This window comes from Acanthopagrus latus, chromosome 21 (assembly GCF_904848185.1).
Source record: "Acanthopagrus latus isolate v.2019 chromosome 21, fAcaLat1.1, whole genome shotgun sequence".
In the NCBI taxonomy this organism is placed as follows: domain Eukaryota; kingdom Metazoa; phylum Chordata; class Actinopteri; order Spariformes; family Sparidae; genus Acanthopagrus; species Acanthopagrus latus.
Window position 1 is genome coordinate 18745214 of NC_051059.1, and position 16714 is coordinate 18761927.

Below are 16714 nucleotides of genomic sequence, written 5' to 3' on the forward strand. Positions count from 1 at the left end.
GAGTGTGGACAAGCTAATTGGGCACGTTCATTTAAAAAAAAAAAAAAGAAAAGTTGTAAACATCTGGATTTATCAGCCAGGAAGCCTTAAAGCTTTAAAAACAACTGAACTTTTATACATACGTATAATTTTTTTTGTTATTTCAAATAGTACAATCTCGGCACAGCAGCTCATTCGCGTGATTTATTTTTCCAATTTATTCTTACTTTTCTCCTTTTTCTCTTTTTTCTTTTTAAAGAAAGGAAAAAAACAGCTGGACTGGCGGTAATTCGATCGTGCATTTGTGTCTGAGTGTACATGTGTGTGAGAGGGTGAGGGAGAGAGGGGGGAGGAGGGGGGAAGAGGGAAATAGAGACAGAGCAACATGCTTGAACACACACATGCACAGAAACACACACACGCACGCAGACATATTCACACACTACTTTTCTCTGTAGCATTTTGCTGGGGGGAGCTGCAGGGTTTCGGAGGGTTGAGCTCCAGTTCATCTGGCAGGCATTGTATTTTGCTCAGCAAATAATTGTCCACAATTTCACATTCCCAGCTTGTGGTCGGTGGTCCCCTTTTCTCTCTCCCCCCCTCTTCGTTCTCGGAAGTCTTCATCTCAAAGGAAGATTACATGGTCTGCGGTAGTACATTCATGCAGCCACCATTTTAAATCAATACCCAGGAGAGGGGTGGAAATGTGAGTGCATGCACATCTTAAAAATTGTCACATTCTGTTTCCAGACCTGCACTGCTCCGTTCGCTGTAAACAGCTCCATACATAGATTTGCTATTTTCCTCACGCCAGATTGGCATTGACTGTTTTTTCTCTCTCTGTCTCTCAGTTAGTTTGATGTGACATTTGCTTTTCTCAAAAGACACATCACTTATATATAATCGTCTCCTGCCAGCGTGCCGACATGCTACAAGTGTGTGTGTGTGTGTGTGTGTGTGTGTGTGTGTGTGTGTGTGCATTCAGAGGAACATCTGTCAAGATTTGTGTACATGAACGTGTGCGAGGGGAGAGGGATAGAGAGTGAGCAAATCAGTATGCAAATGAAGTCAGAGTGATGACATTGTTTGTTTTGTTATTGTCACTAAAATTCAAATTGGAGAAATGTGGTGCACAAAACATCCGCGACTTTTATGTCTCCATCCCGGCTGCTGAAGCGGAGCCGAAAAGCAGATACGTCATAGATATTTCCCTGGTTTTGGATCAGACCCAGGGAAGGCCAGGCAGATGTTATTTATTGTTCTTTGTCTTATGTCTTTCCGCGGGGACAGAGATTCACTTATACAGATGTCCACAGTAACTTTGCTTGTCATTCTTTAAAACAAAAAAAAAAAACAGTTTGCCTGACACTATTGTCCTCGTTGGTGTCTGTGCGAGACAGGATTTCATTTTTTATCATTTGTTATCTGCAGACTTTTTTTTTCCTTTTCAAGCGGCACCTTTAAATTCGTGCTTGTGTGTGTGTGTGTGTGTGTGTGTCAGCCTGTGTGCGTTTTCACGAACGGACCGGAGGGTTGCAAGAGTTCAGGTTTCACTTTTGTAGGTTGTCTTCTGCCGACTTGAGGCACTGGTCAATGTGGACGGTGCCCTTTTTTTTTTTTTTTTTAGCACAAGAAAGAACACTTTGTTCTGCGGAAGGGAAAATAAACAAGAGGTGCTGTTGGTACATGGAGGGAAGGGGAAAGGTAGAGCGGGCATCAAGTGCGGCGGTTTTTAGGGGACCGGTGTGGACATGAAGTGTATGTAGAGGAGATGAGAAAATAATGCTGTGACAGTTGGCACTCTTTTTTCTTTTCTCTCCCCCCCCCCTTCTCCCTTGTGCACCCCAACACACACACACCCACCTCCACAGTATTGGCTGGTTGTGGGAGTCAGAGGTTATGTTTTTGGTCCCATCGAGGAAAAGGGCAACATTACAAGTCCCGTTTCAATTAAGTCTGAGAGACAGATCCAGCTACGTTATTGCTTGGGGGAATAAATGGCACAGGACGAGACCATACATCATTCGCTTATATGCAAACACTTCACCCCAGCCACTGACATTTACTCAATCCTGAGCCTTCCACATTTCTCGACTGTAGGCACATTGTAATTTTGTTTTGATGTGCAGAGGCTTTTGGGTCAGCACATTGCCTCAGTCGGTGGTGAGCGAGCGAGGAAAGGAGGACCTCGCTCCCCCCCAAAAAATAAAAAAAATAAAAAATCCCGCATGTAGAGAGTGTGATGACTGCCACGTTGCCTGTCCTTACAGTACTTCCTGAATAATGTGAGCGAGGCTGGGTTTGATATTTTCATCCGGAGCACAAATGACACTCACAAGTCCTCCAGTCAGTCCTGATGTGTTCATTGGCTGAGCTAGAAGTTTCCAGGTCTGTCATCCGCATATATAAATATATTTTCTGCGCCATTTACTTTAAGTACAGCGGGTTGTCATGAAATCGGCGCTGTGTCATGTACACCTTAAATATTTGATGCTTCTGAGGAGCTGAGTTTTTTTTTCTTTTTTTCTTTTTTTTTTTTTTCGCACCGCCTCATGAGTGAACTCTGGAGCTTTTTTGCTTGGCTATACATGAAAGAAGAAGATTATGTCACGCTTTAAAATGTAGAAGAACACAGAGCAGGTTGATTTGTGAGATGTGTGTTTCAAGGCCTATTAAAGATGCAGCTTATAAGTTAAAATTCCTCTGCTCGGACGTGAAAGTACATTTTTTAAATTTCCTTTCATGTCAGGAAACTGAGGATAAAACTACTATTTAAATTTGGCCTACCGAGAAAAATAAAATGTGGTTCATTTCTTTTTAGAAACCCACATTTGTCATAATTTCAAGCTTTGCTTTTTGGGGAAAAAGAAACTTGACCGTCATGCCCAGAGATGCATAACCACTCCCCCTTCCACTCCCCATAAGCACAGGCCTGTGCAACTTAAAAAAAAGTATTTTTTTTTTTGTCTGAGGAGCGACTCCGAAAAACGAATTCCACTCCTTCTCCCGGGCACACACTGTATTCAGTGTGAATGTAAATGTTAAAAAAGAAAAAGACCCCTTTTCTTAATTTGAACAACCACAGATGCAGGAACATGCCGTAATCTGCTCTGATCCCCTGTCAAGACGTCTGTGAGCGGTTGCGTCACTCTTTTTAGTTTAGAGGGAAGCTGCTGCAGTATTCCAGTCTGTTCACAATTAATGATCTGTGGCATAACACCCATTAACACTTTTCTAATGTGACACAAAAATATGGTTAGCATTATCATTAAGGAAATTATGATGGAGCCGTGGAAAAATCCCATTAGCACGGCTGTCAGTGCTCTTGACATGCGGCTCAGCGTGTTGGACTCGGGTGTCGCGGGAGCTGGCCGATATCTCTTCTTACTCCGTGGCATGTGTCTCTCTTGTTGTCATGGATTGTCTGCCACATGGAGAAAGAGTTTCTGATTCAGAGACAGTGATTGATTCGCGCCCTACTGTTGCAAAATGAAATGATAACGCTTTTCCTCGGCTTATCTCATTTTCCCTTATGAATAGCATTAATGTTTTTTTTTTTTAGGGGGGGAGAGAAGCCACATTTGCAGTAATTGCATAATGAGATTACTGATTTTTTTTTCTAATTCCTTGCTTGTGGAACTCTTTATTTTATTTTACGATTTGCGAACAGTACGTGGCAACATTCGTCAGGGTTACAAAATATTATGCAACGCGATTAACATGCTCCTCTATTGCAAATTATTTATGACACTAATCACCAGTTCAAATAATGCTCATTAAGAAAGTTATTCATGTGCAGTGTGTGTCCTCCTCCCTCCCTTCCCCGGCCCTAATTGAGGAGGGTTGACCTCTTGACCTGAGCTAAATTGAGTTGTAGTCCCTGTGGCGAGCGTCTCCTTCCCGGTCAGTCAGGGCGGATTACACAGCCATTGTGTTCGGCACTGTATCGTCCAAGCTGGCTGTAACCAAGCAGATGAGTCACGCATATCCAGGAACACACTCAGGGCTTTTTTGTGTGCGTGTGTTATGTCTGAGAATTGCTTGTGAGATACCCATACACACAAGCATGCACGCACGCGCGCGCACACACACACACACACACACACGAGTGAAAGCAGTGGAAATGTACAGTATGTTTATTTGAGCACGCTCTCTGTAACAGGAGTTCATTTGATGGATGAGGAAAGGTCCGACCTGCTGAGTGTTTGTCTTGTTTTCTTTTTTTTTTGCTTACTCACGTCGATGGAATCATTAGTTTTACGAGGGTGTTTACGCGGTGATCAATCTGTTTTGTTTGATTTTTTTTGGGTTCTTTTTGTGTGTAGAAAATGAAATCAACCCATCCTGGGCGTTCGTCACTCGTGATACGATGACGTTCACTCCACGGTCACTTTTGTGCATGTGGCCGGTGTGCTAATTAACGGCCTTTAACGCGGTGCCACTTGTTGTGTCGGATTACTTTTTTCTTTTCTCCTGCTCACCGTTTTGAAAATCAAAGGAGCAGTGCTGAAACGGTCCCATGTGTGTTTTGCTATTGTATCAACAAAACCTAGTGGCGTGATTACAGTTCGTCACTGACAGAGTGATACACTGTACCTTGTCAAACATTAATTAACTGATAGCAGTGACGAATTAACAGCGGCGTGGACTTGAGTTGCGTTCAGGTGTAGCCTTTGTGAGCTGATCACGAGCCTCGGAGTGCATTAATTAAAAGAAAAGAACTGCCCGGCTGCTTGTGTTTGCACTGTGTTATGATTGCCGATCAAATGTCCAGCTGCTACGAAACATCACAGGATGGTCGCCCCTCACTTGACGGCTCACCCCGTCCGCCGTCGCTCCTAGCCGGCTATTAATTATCTAGCAGACAGGTGCGAATGAGAGAAAAAAAAAAAAAAGCGCTTGCCTTGTGATGGAAGTTGTTTACTTTTAAATGACAAAACTTTTAATAAGTTCACCGTGGTGACAAATCGCTGCAAACTGCCGTAATATTTAAGTTCTTATGGCATTGTAAGATAGAAATTTTCTGCCTGAACTCTCCCGTCTCGCCAACAGGGACGGTAATCAAAACACAAACTCCAGCTCCCGCCACCAATCTCTGGTAGAACCATGGGGGATTTATTAGGACCCCCTATCCCTAGCCCATTTAAATGATCCTGGATGCAAGGCGCTCAACAGCGCTGGAGAAACTCATTAAACTCTCAGGGCGTCAGTCACTGAGGCCTCCTTTAGCAGGACAAGGTTTCTGTGTTGGCTGATGCAGTCCTCTGTGGTGGCTCAGAGGGATATACCTCCACGGCGTCCAACTATGTCTATTCCATCACTTTTTAATTGATTTAGTTAATTAATTGCCAGACCCATGACCGTTTGTTTAGCATATTAACTAAAAATGTGTTACTAAGGGGAATATTTCTGATCATTTTCTGAGTGAATAGTGGCATTTGGAATGAAAGCCGCTTCCCTGGGCATTCGGATTTTTGGCTGGACAAGGCCCGACAGCGAAACATGGTTGCTCCGTCGTTTGCCATCTTCATAAGAAACAGCTCAACACTTTCCTCTTCATTTTTCACTGAGGTTTGACACCCTGCTTGACACTGACTCGTGCTCCCCTGAGGGAAAGGCTTCTGCCACCATAGGATCCTGCCTTAATTATGCAAAGTACAGGATATTTTGTGCGATTTTAAAAGTGCGCCAGTTTCTGCTTTGGCAGTCACTGCCACACTCCCCTACTGGGAGGTCCTGTCAGACTCCCCCCTTCCTCTTCGCCCAGGAAAATGAAAGGCTAGAAAGAAAAGACATAATGGAGAATGCATTTCAACTGCAGGGGTGGAAGGCAGAGGCGTAAGAAGTCCTCAGTGAGACCCTCATTTTACATGGAACAGGTGGGAGACTCTTTTGTTCTCTTCCCGCTGTTAAAATCCATTTCATTTCTTGTACTTGACATGCCACAAGGAACTCTCACCAGTTCCCAAAAAGGCTCCAATGTAAAAGGTTCCTACCTTTTACTAAACAGAAGTCGTGTTTTTCAAGGCCAGCGCTGTTGTCAAAAAAGTCAAAAGTGGTTTAGTTGCCATGCGCCTAATGAGCAGATCTGAGTGCTGATCAAGCCGTCAGTGTTTTGTCAGCCATCCTGTTAAGGAGCAAAAGGACTTTGCGGCTTTGCTTTGGCTCTTGTGACACGTCGTGTGAATATGCTTATTTCATAAAGGTGCGTTTCCTTTGCATTTAAGTTTGGATCATCGTGAGGAAGGCCCATGTTTATTCTGGAGTCTACAAATTTTCTTTTTGATACCCGTCTAATTTAGCTAACCGTGGCACTGTACACCCTCCTCGCTCATGCAGTCATCAAGGTGTTTTCTACTTGGTCACTGTTGATGTTGGGAAGACGTTTCATGGGAGACCTTCATAATTCATCAAGTCATTACCCAGTCCAATATGTTATTTACGTGGGTGGTTGTTTGCCTTGTTGCCAAACCTCATACATATGAAAGGCTTGTGTGGATTCCCAAACCACAGGTTGAGCTGTCGAAAGCTGTTGAAATCTCCTGGAGTTTCCATACAGAAAATCTCAATAGTAAATAATAAAAAAGAAGGAAATCTCAATGTATCTAACTTGTTTTTCACTGTTAACTGTTTCTTTCCCTCTTTTTCTCCCCGTTCTCTTTTTCTGGCAGTAGAAGACAATGTGACAGAGGACCAGCACAGTCCCGGGCAGACTGCCATTCCAAGCGGTAATGCTCCATTTCATATTTCATCATTTTCGGCTGGAAAGTGGATCATGTGTGTGTGTGTGTGTGTGTGTGTGTGTGTGTGTGTGTGTGTGTGTGTGTGTGTGTGTGTCTCTGTAAAATCTTTGCTGGGCTCAGAATGACATAAAGTATGTATTTCCTGTTTTTGAGGTTTTTCAGAATGTAAACTGCATGGTCGCTTGTGTTTTTATAGCGGTGGCGGAGCGGTGGAGCTCCTTTTCTTTGTTTGTGTGTTTGTGTGCATGCATGCATGCAGGTGTGCTTAAAGCTGTCCTTCTGTGTGTTCCTAACGTTTTTTTTTTTTTTTAAGACTCTTTGTTTCCCAACCCTCTGTATGATGTAGAATAGAGCTACCCAGATGAATGTGTCCTGTCTGCACGCGTGCCATTCACAGTGGCCCTCCAGGAACAGAGCGGTAATTCAGGTCAGGCTAGCAGAAAGCCCCCTATGAATGAAGCCTGCTCCTGATGCACCACACTGTATATTTTCATTTCATTTGTCTCTGGTAAAGGTTAAGTCTCAGGCGTGGTTATTTTAAACCCGATATGGATGGTTTTGCCCAGCAGGCTGGGGACCATGGGTACTCCTAGGCTGCCACATTAGTCCGGCATTTACCCATAGCCTTCAGAGTGCAAAATACAGATAGATCCTGGCCTTTTCTCAGCATCCTTTGACTAAAGTATTCTCGTTCTAAGGGTCTTTAAATGCAGATTCAGGTTTCTTGAGCTGGCCTCTCACTTCAGACATCTCGCAGTACAAAAAGTGCGTTTTCTGATCTCTTTCTCGTGTGTTTCCGCTTGGCCCCTGAGTGTGTAACCGCATCAGATATTGCGGTAAACACGTAACAATTTTGCTCATCTCTGGGGAAAAAAAAAAAGAAAAAAAAAATCAGAGCGCTATCTATCTGCCGCTGTGTTAATGTGTATCGATGGCTATTGGTGGGTGGTTCTGTGGAAAAGAAACTGCCTGTTTAGCCCCTCTCAACCCCAGCTCAAGGGATGAAGGACTGGGCATAAAAGGCAGACTTGCCTCGGAGACCTCCTGTCATCCAGAGCCAAAGTAGAGCTAATGAGTGTGCCTGATTACAACGACCCCCTCAGACACACGAAGCTCCCCTCTCCTCCCCGTCCCTCCACCACCTCCATCTCCAGAGTGAGGGGAGACAGCCGCCACATGATCGATGTCTGCCTGTGGAGAAATCAGGAGGGCGCACAAATTAATTTCTCACTTTCCTCATTTGACTTCGTCTGACTGATTTATTTTTTAACCCCCTCGACGAACGGTCAACGGGAGAAGCGCTCATGTTTGTGGCGGTAAACTTCTTTTGAGGATGCTGGGATTTTTTTCTCTTCGCCATTTTTTTGCCAATTTGTCACTTCTAACTTTTTTTTTAAATGCGCCCCCCTTTCAGATGGTCTGTTATCGCGACTGCAGTAATTCATCCTTATGGTTGGTTATGGCCCCAAACAAGCTCTTTCTAACGTCAAATTGAAAAGGCAGCAGAAAAAAGCTTACCTGCTTTTCATGCATTTGCTACTTTGACAGACACGGCCACAATAGCCATTAGTCTCCTGACAAGCTAAGGGCTTAATCAGACATGGTGTCAGGATCTGCCTCATAAGTAGACCCCCAGTTGTGCTCTTCTGTGTCTCCGCAAGCGTTCTGCAGACCCTGCATCCTGTTTCTCATTCATGTTTGATATGTGGCAAAGGCAAAGGAGAAATGCTAACAAAAGAGACCCTCTAAAAGACAGACAGTATTATGCATGGTATAGAAGGGCAGGAACAGTATGATATCTAAGATTTAATGAGGCAGTGTGCTTTTTTACACGGAGAGTGTCGAGCGGGCTTAAGATCTGCAGCTTGGCTTTACCACTGCGCTGCCTGTGTGTAATTATAACCACATGCTCCCCGCTTTTTCTTCTCTCTTATATATACATCCCTTTCTTTCTTTCTTTTTTCCTCTTTCTTTTTCTTTTTCTTCGCTCTCGGCTATGTCAGATCGAGGCTTTTGCTTTTTTTTTTCTTCTTTTTTTTTTTGGAGCGGGGTGTCAGCTCCGTCAAAGTGGAGTGGACTGAGGCAAACAGAAGTGTTCCCGAGATCTGAAGGGGCATCTGGGTGGCAAGGTGCCGTAGCGTAGAGTGGAGTAGAGTTGAGTAGCGTAGCTAGCGTGGCGGTGTGGTGCGGCGCCCGAGACTGGAGCTCCCGAGCTCGAGGTTGAGGCTGCCCCACAGATCAATGTGCTGCAGGAGCGCACTACAGCGGGGAGAGGAAAGGACTCTTTCACTCCAGCACTTCAGAAAATCATATTCTCTATTATTCATTTCCTTTGATGTTTTACTGCACTAATGGCATAGCAAGGCGCTCCGTTCAATATTATCACTCCCTGTGAGAGAGCGTGTGAGACGAGAGGGGTGAGGGAGGGTGGGGGGGAGCGGCATTTGGTGTGTTCAAATGTTGTTCCCCATTCAGCCGCTTTGATTTCCGTTCTTCATCGGATGCTTTATTGGCGTCGAGTTTTTTTAACGCCTGTGTACCTGTGATTATATCTGCCGGCACTGCCTTCGTCGCTTGTTTTTTTTTTTTTTTTTGCCTCTCCCGTAATTGTTCAGCATCTTTGCCGTTGTCGTTTATTTGCGCGCATCATAAAATGTTCATGAACATGCTGCATGTTCTTTGTTGTTGTCTTTTTTGTAACGTAACACGCGGCGAGGGCGGGCAACACTTTCTGCCATCGCTTTATGCTCGTAACGTGCTTAGCGTTTTGAGAGAAACTGCTTTTGACAAACACCTCTGCTAATCCACTTTCAGATTTCAATGCATCATGCATCAAAATATTAAACAGCAATTAGTCCTTAATATGAATCTGGGGGACTTGAAGCAGATAAATCAAATTGCACGCACCAACCATATGAACACAGACATCCCCGCCGCCCACCCGGCCCCGTGCAAATTCTTGACGATCGTTAACAATCTGGCAAGTGTCGAGCTCACAGCCTCGTCGTCGGATCATGACATTCTTTAATGATGGGGGATCAGTGGATGTGACGGTCTAAGTGGAGGGCCCCCAAATCCCATCCACACAGAGGAGGATACACTCGGAGGCACATGTGGCATTAGAATGTAGTGTGACCTATATATGGCGGGTGCTCTGCAAAAGTTTTAGATTTTTAAATAATGAGGTGCCGGCAACCGTGTGAAGGTTATTCAATCTTAATGTCCTCCTATTTCTGACAGCCTCCCTCACTCTGATAAAGGAGCGCACTCACCTTTGATCAGGCCCGCCGACATGTGTCGACAGAAGCTGCTCGCTGGTTAAAATAAATTCTTAATTCGAACTTGGGGGTGGGTGGTTGTAGGGTGGGTTGCAGGGGAGGAGGGGCATCATAGGATCAAGATCTCTGGGAGATGATGGGGAAATGAGGAGATGGGTGAGCTGGTAATGATGTTTTTCGACACCGAGGTCTTTCATTGCACAAAGACAGACTGAGGCTAAGCCCTGATGGAGCCAGACATACTGTATCTACAGGCAACGAAGAACATCGCCCTCAGTGATTTCACACTTCTCTCGCTCAGTGTTTTGGGGCCATATTTGAATGAAGTTCAGTATGAAACGCTGACATCCATCACATGTTGCGCTCTTAAAATTGCTTTTGTACCCAACAACAACTTTTTTTCGTGTTGGCTGCGCTTAATATTTTATTTAATCTTTCAGCTAGGGTTAGACAAGAACTCTCCAGTGAGGTTAAAAAGCAGGGGTTCATGGTAAGAGTTAACTTTTCAGAGCAAAATTCAACCGATTTCTATGTATTCCCCCCCCTTGAGAATTCCTGTACATCTACACACACCCGCCCCCCTCCTCTCCCCATGGTCAGCATCTCCACCTGTCTCAGTGTGTGGGCCAGACAGTGGGGGTACGAGCGCAGGCTCCCCTGCTGGGGACCACGGGTCCCTGGTGGGGCTAATGGAGCAGAGAAAAGAATATCAATTAAAAGGTTATAAATATTTAAGAGCAGAAATATTCAATAATATAAGGGTGGGGGGTCCAGGGGACTCCTCAACTCACAAGATGAAAGTTGTGCTGTGATAAATGTCACCGGGCTCCATAAGAGACAAGAGTGTGTACGGTGTGATGGATGGACTTGGACTCAGACAGATATTACACGGCTCTAAAGATGTCAATCACCATTCAGATTCCCACTTTTTATTAGTGCAGCACTAATGTGGTTTTAGTACCTTAAAGATTGAAAATTCATCTTTAAAACTCTTTCCGTCTGATCTTTATTATATTCCCAATATGAATAATTTCTCGGCCCGGGCTACGATCGTCCAACTTCGAGCTGACCTTATCAGAATATGGATCAGCGGTCAATGAAGCTTCCCTCTTGTCTTCACCTTCTCCAGCGACATTGTCGAGCTGATTAACAAAATTAACAAGCGCGTTAGGCACGACGGAAATGTCTCAATATGCCACACACCCCCCCCCCCCGACCATATTCCACATTTGATTGTCAAGATTTCCAAGCGCGCTGGTATTGATCTGCTGTCCAGCCTGTAGAGACTGGTAGAAGAGGATGTCCTGATCTGATGGATTACTGTATGAGGCCCAGAGGCACAGGAACCTCAGTATTGACGTGGCTCCTTTAATCCCAGGGTTGGACGTGACCTTGCCATGTCAAGCCACCCCCCATCCCCCATTCCCCACTTCCCCAACCATCCCTCCCCCCCCCACAAACAAACATGTAGCAGTTTACACTTCCAGCACCGCATCGCAGCGGTGCACCGGAGGTCACTCAGCTCAACCAACAGCGCTGACCCAGGTTGGATTCACTGGAAGTTGCAGCTGAAACCTGTCGCTCGAAAACAAGAGAAAAACACAGGGAGTGAAAATCAAACTCGTGCATGAAGCTCTTTGGGTACTAACCTCTGTGCGTTCAAAATCGTTTGTCATTTGGTTGTTAGCAAAGATCTTATAGTTACACAAACAATATTACCTCAACCTGATCTGATCATTGTGATTAGAGATTTAGGTGGATGCTAAAATTAAGGGGTATTTTTTTATGCATTAAAGTCTGTTTACAGGTCTTCGGGAGTACTACTTCATACTGTATATAAAAAGGAAGTATAAGTAAGTAGTACTTATTCTTCTTTCTTTTCAAAACCTGGCACCTCCAGTTCCCAAAATCAGCCACTGATCATTTATCAGATTACATGCGTCTTCCTCTGGAGCCACACCAGACTTTATGCTGCATATACAGTAGTACTCCCCAATACCTGTAAACACACTTTAATGTGTTAAATGGGTGGGATTACCCTTTAAGTGATCTAACAAGATGTAGGTCTACATGCCCTTAGTCGATAGCAATCAATTAAGCGCCAAGTTCTTGTAAATTCAGCAAACGCCTTATTGACAAAGCAACAACTATTTCAGCAAAATTTCAACTTTTAAGCAGCAAGATCCTGACAGCGGACAGTTCATTGAGTAAAAGGAATCATGGCAACAACAGACCATCCAAATATAAAAGATGTAAGTGAAGGTACTAGAGTGTTATTTTATGCAATCCCAATGCGTCTGTCCCTAACTTAACCTTGTTAATGTCACCTAACATTACCGTCACATGGGGCAAACGTGCAGAAAGATTATACTTATTTCAAACAGAGGGAAATGATTGGTTTTAGCATGTGCATGGATGTTAGCCACCAATATTTTCCTATTGAACTGAGTGTCGAGGATTTACACTACCCCTCTTAACCTGACAGAAAATTCTTTCCGATCAAGGACATATTGGTTTACCGATATCACCGATATATCGACACCAGTGTATATGTTGTTGATATTGACCATTTATGAAAACTTGTTGGTTTTGAGGAGCGCAGTGAAGACAACAATGCTTGGGGTGATTTACAATTATTACATTTCAGGTGAAGTTTGATGTCATGTCAGACAAAAGTGTATTTGTTACTCGTAAACTCTGTAATATCCCACTTCCATTAAATACTTACCTCACAAGGGTTTGGCCATTTGTATATTGGCCTATATATAGACATGGGAATTATTTGATGGTATCGGTATCAGCCCCAAAATCCGTCTGTCTCTAGTCTCTTCCGATTGCGGTGGTTTCACGAGGCATTTTCATTCTAATTGGGCCATTATTTCTGTCAGTGCAATATTAGGGTCCATGTAAGTGCAGCTAATGTGAGGACATCAACCAAATACGAGCATCAGAATAAAACTGCGTCTGCCTTCTGCGCTGAGAAATGCATTTCACTTAAAACATAAAAATGCTCGAATGTAGCCATCGGTTGTTTTATCTGACGGGTCTGAGCTGTAATATTAGAGAAATTAATGATTCATAAATGCCGCTGGAAAAAAAAGTCTTGGATGGAGTCTTTAGCCTCCTCCACAAGCACCCCGTAAAAAAAGAGAAAAAAAAAGACGTGAAGTGTTCACATCACATTTCCGTGCATATTGTGAATTCCGCGCCTGTGTGTGTGTGGATGAATCATAAGTCTATATTGTGTGGCTTTTGGCCTCAGTCAGGAGTGTTTCCCCCAGAGCAAGAAAGGCCTGCATCTGTGAGGATTGGGTTGGGATTTTCATTTTCTTGAAACACCTTCTGTTCTGTTCTGCATGGTCCCACCAGGGACCACAGTGCTGATATTTTTAGAGGGCATGTTCCGAGAGCCTCAGTCGCCAAGAGGGAAGGACAATGGAGGGTGTGATGTTACATCAATACTTGGCGCAAGAGGGGGAAAGGAAAAATCCTGGGTGGCCTTGATGAGTTCTGGAACGTCTTTCCTCAAGGAATTACACAGAGCACCCTACAGAACGGGGACTTAAAATGGCCGCCCATGTGTATATACACCCGGTATATACGCACCCACACCTGCACGCATCGGTGCCACACACTCCTTTGTCCTGAGGCACCGTTAACCGCGTGCTAGGCGAAAAGAAAAAACTGGCTTCCTCCTAACGTTTTCCCCCTCCGGAGTTTTAGGACAAGCTAAGGAACACTTGCATCAGTGGGGCTTAAAATGGCTGCCAGTGAAGTGCAAGGGCTCTTCTCCCCCACAAAGCCTTAAACCAGGGTGACATGATTGTTTGATTGTAAGTATGGCTTTTTAATCAGTCTTATTGTGAAGTGTAATGGTCACAGCAGGGGGAGAAAGAGGGCTGCAGGCTATGCTGCCTATTTATAAGAAGCTGCTGCAAGACGGATTCGCTTTGCCGTGCTTCTGAATGAAGATGTTTACGGGTTGGCTGCAACGTTTGATTTGTCGTCCGAATATTCTGGCATCACGCGAGGAACTTTAGATTATGCTGGTGTTGTGAAAGATGATTCCTAGTCCGGGTTCAGGGTAGTCAAGTCGCCCACCCCTGGCACTGCTGCAGCACAAAGCCAACAAGAGACAAAACTGCAGATGGATTGAAGAATATTGATGTGCGCGACCCGCGGCTGCCTGCGAGCAAGGCTGAATAATTTAGGGAAGTGTGTCGTGACGACAGCCTAACACACACCAATCTCAGCTTTGTGTGTCTTACTGTGCTACGCTCCATACATCCACTGTTCTCCTGGCCTAGATGTCTGGGTAATATGGCAAGGTCTGTCTCCTTGGATCGACGCTGACTGATGCAATTCAGCACTCAGTGGTGGAATTTCATATTTCTTTGGTCGAGCCAAAACTGCAATCCAGGATTTATTAACTACACATATTCCCATCAGTCTAGTTTCATATACTGAAGTTTTGCTTGGGTGAAGCAGGGCAAACACAACGTAAAACCATTTCTAATAACAGAGCTGTGTGTGTGAGCTAGATTTGTGTGTGTGCGAGTGTTGTGCCACCCTGTCTGTGTGTGCCTGTATATCTCTCACCCTCACCTGCCCAACAGTTCTGTTATGGCATGAGTGGTTGAGTTACAGAGGCCCAAATTGAACCTGCATTTTTATTACAGCTTTTATTATTGTTTTTATTAAATCCAGAGTCTAGAAATCCATTTTATTGTCACCCAGAGGAAGCTGTAGTGCCTCGCTGTGTGGGTCACCCCTCTGACTATGTGGTGCTGTCATTTCCTGTGGCTCGGCAGATCCAGAGTGCGCCCTCGAGAGGGCGGCGGAGGATGGTGAGACCGGGCGTCTGAGGAAGAGGCTGCTCTCTCCAGAGGAAGGAGAGGAGGGAGAGGAGGAGGACGAGGAGCCCGCGCTGCACAGCTGCGACAGCTGCCGGCAGGTGTTCGAGTCGCTGAGCGATCTCACCGAACACAAGATTAATCAATGCCAGCTGACAGGTAAACAACGTTCAGCCCACCGAGCCTCCCCTCCACTCTGCCACTCAGCTCTTCTCCCACTCCCACACTCGCTCTACGCCTTCACCAGAGAATATGCCACACTATGTGTGTTAGTACACTGCACCAAGGGGAGCAGCAGACTACCAGTCTTCTTGGTAGATCTCCAACAACACAGGCACACACAGGCCTCACACACATCGCACATTATTTAGATGCGCTGTGCATCAATATGTACAGACGTGACATACAAATAGGCCTCCATGTGTCCTCGTAATAGATCACCGTAGGCTGCTGGATGTGTATTTATAGCATGTGCATTGTGTCCTTGCCTGTTTCGGTGTAACATTTTATACAGCACTATACTAATTCTAACATTTCACTAGAGAGCAGCAACGAGGTCCCACAGTAACCAGACCACCAACTGGAAACAGATCCTTGCTCCAGGAAAGTCCCTTAGCCGGTCCCAACGCTAGCTAGCTGCGGTAGTAATACGTAGTGGGACTGAAAGAGAAGGATGCCATTGGCAGACTGTGTCATTGACCTGTTGATGGATGAATAGGGCTATAAATACCCTGACAAGGTGGCAGACAGAACTAATGATGTGAACTGAAGGTTTCCATGTGCTTCTCCTGGACTTGCTGTCCTCCTTTACACGTCCTGATGGGGCCGGCGTCGAGAAACACCACCTGACACACATTTCCTGATGTTTGGGCACAGACCCTGCATCTTCTCATCTCGTTCAGAAACAGAGCACGAACAGCCTAAAATGTAATGATCCCCTTTTCTGATGTAGTACAGAAGCGAAGTCAGTCAAGTCAAGCACACAGGAGGCATGCTAAACAGACATTAATTGGTTCAGACGTTCAGGCGATACATAAGGCAGCTTTTCACCCTTTTCGGCGTCGTAAAGAAGCTACAGTTTATTATCGTGCTCTGCCTAGGCGAGCGCTGTGTAGTCTCCATTCTGTTTACATTCAAGCACAGTTTGATTTCATATTTTGCAACCCACAATCAGCAAACCACAAATTATAGGGTAGATATCCCACGGGTTTTACGGAGAATTTCCATTAACTGTAAGCAATTCTCCCAAAACCGGGTCTTGTGTTTGTTAGTCCGTGTATATATAAGCATGCGTACGTGCATCCTGCCAGGGCCCGCGTCAGCGCTGACTCAAGCACAAACGCATGCACGCCCACCCGCCGTAATAGAGCGACTTCGCACGCGGCAGGTTGCCCTTGTTTACAGGTACGTGCGCCTCTGGTGTGCTCATGTGTGCGCAAATACAACGTGACGCTCAGTCGACGAAAGGTGTGAAAATCAATGCACTGTTCACTTTCCTATTACTGTCACCCAGCAAAAGCATTCATTGGGATGAGAGAAAACTAAGTGCTGAACCTCCCGTCACCCATCCCCCCCCCCCCAGCCCCCGATGTAACACCCAGTTCCATTTCCATCAAGCCGACACAGATCCAGTCTGTTTGGGAAATAAAAACACAAAGGGCATTATTTAAAACATAGGGGGGACTGCTTGAATTGAAATGATCTTTTAATTAGAAATATTTGGCGGGGTAATGCTACTGGAAATAGCAATGTGATTAGAGTTGTGCGTTTGATTCGGGGGCAGGCCTTTCATGCCGTCAACGTGGTCATGACTGACTCAGCCATATTCCTGCTATAATTAAGGCTGGCTTTTAGAAATGTC

At 45.0% G+C, this 16714-nt stretch overlaps 1 protein-coding gene across 5 annotated transcripts in view; it reads left to right on the top strand.

Moving 5' to 3' along the window:
• Nucleotides 1-16714, top strand: part of LOC119011579 (zinc finger protein 521-like) — a 94981-nt gene that overhangs the window by 1552 nt on the left and 76715 nt on the right. For 3 of the 5 annotated variants that reach the window (XM_037084825.1, XM_037084821.1, XM_037084823.1), the window contains exons 2-3: nt 6651-6707; nt 14812-15012. Coding sequence is in view for 3 of the 5 variants with exons in the window: in XM_037084821.1 (XP_036940716.1) it covers nt 6651-6707; nt 14812-15012 (258 nt within the window). In the remaining 2 variants the exon portion in view is untranslated. The remainder of the gene's footprint in view (nt 1-6650; nt 6708-14811; nt 15013-16714) is intronic. The other 2 variants (XM_037084826.1, XM_037084822.1) reach the window with 1 other exon arrangement.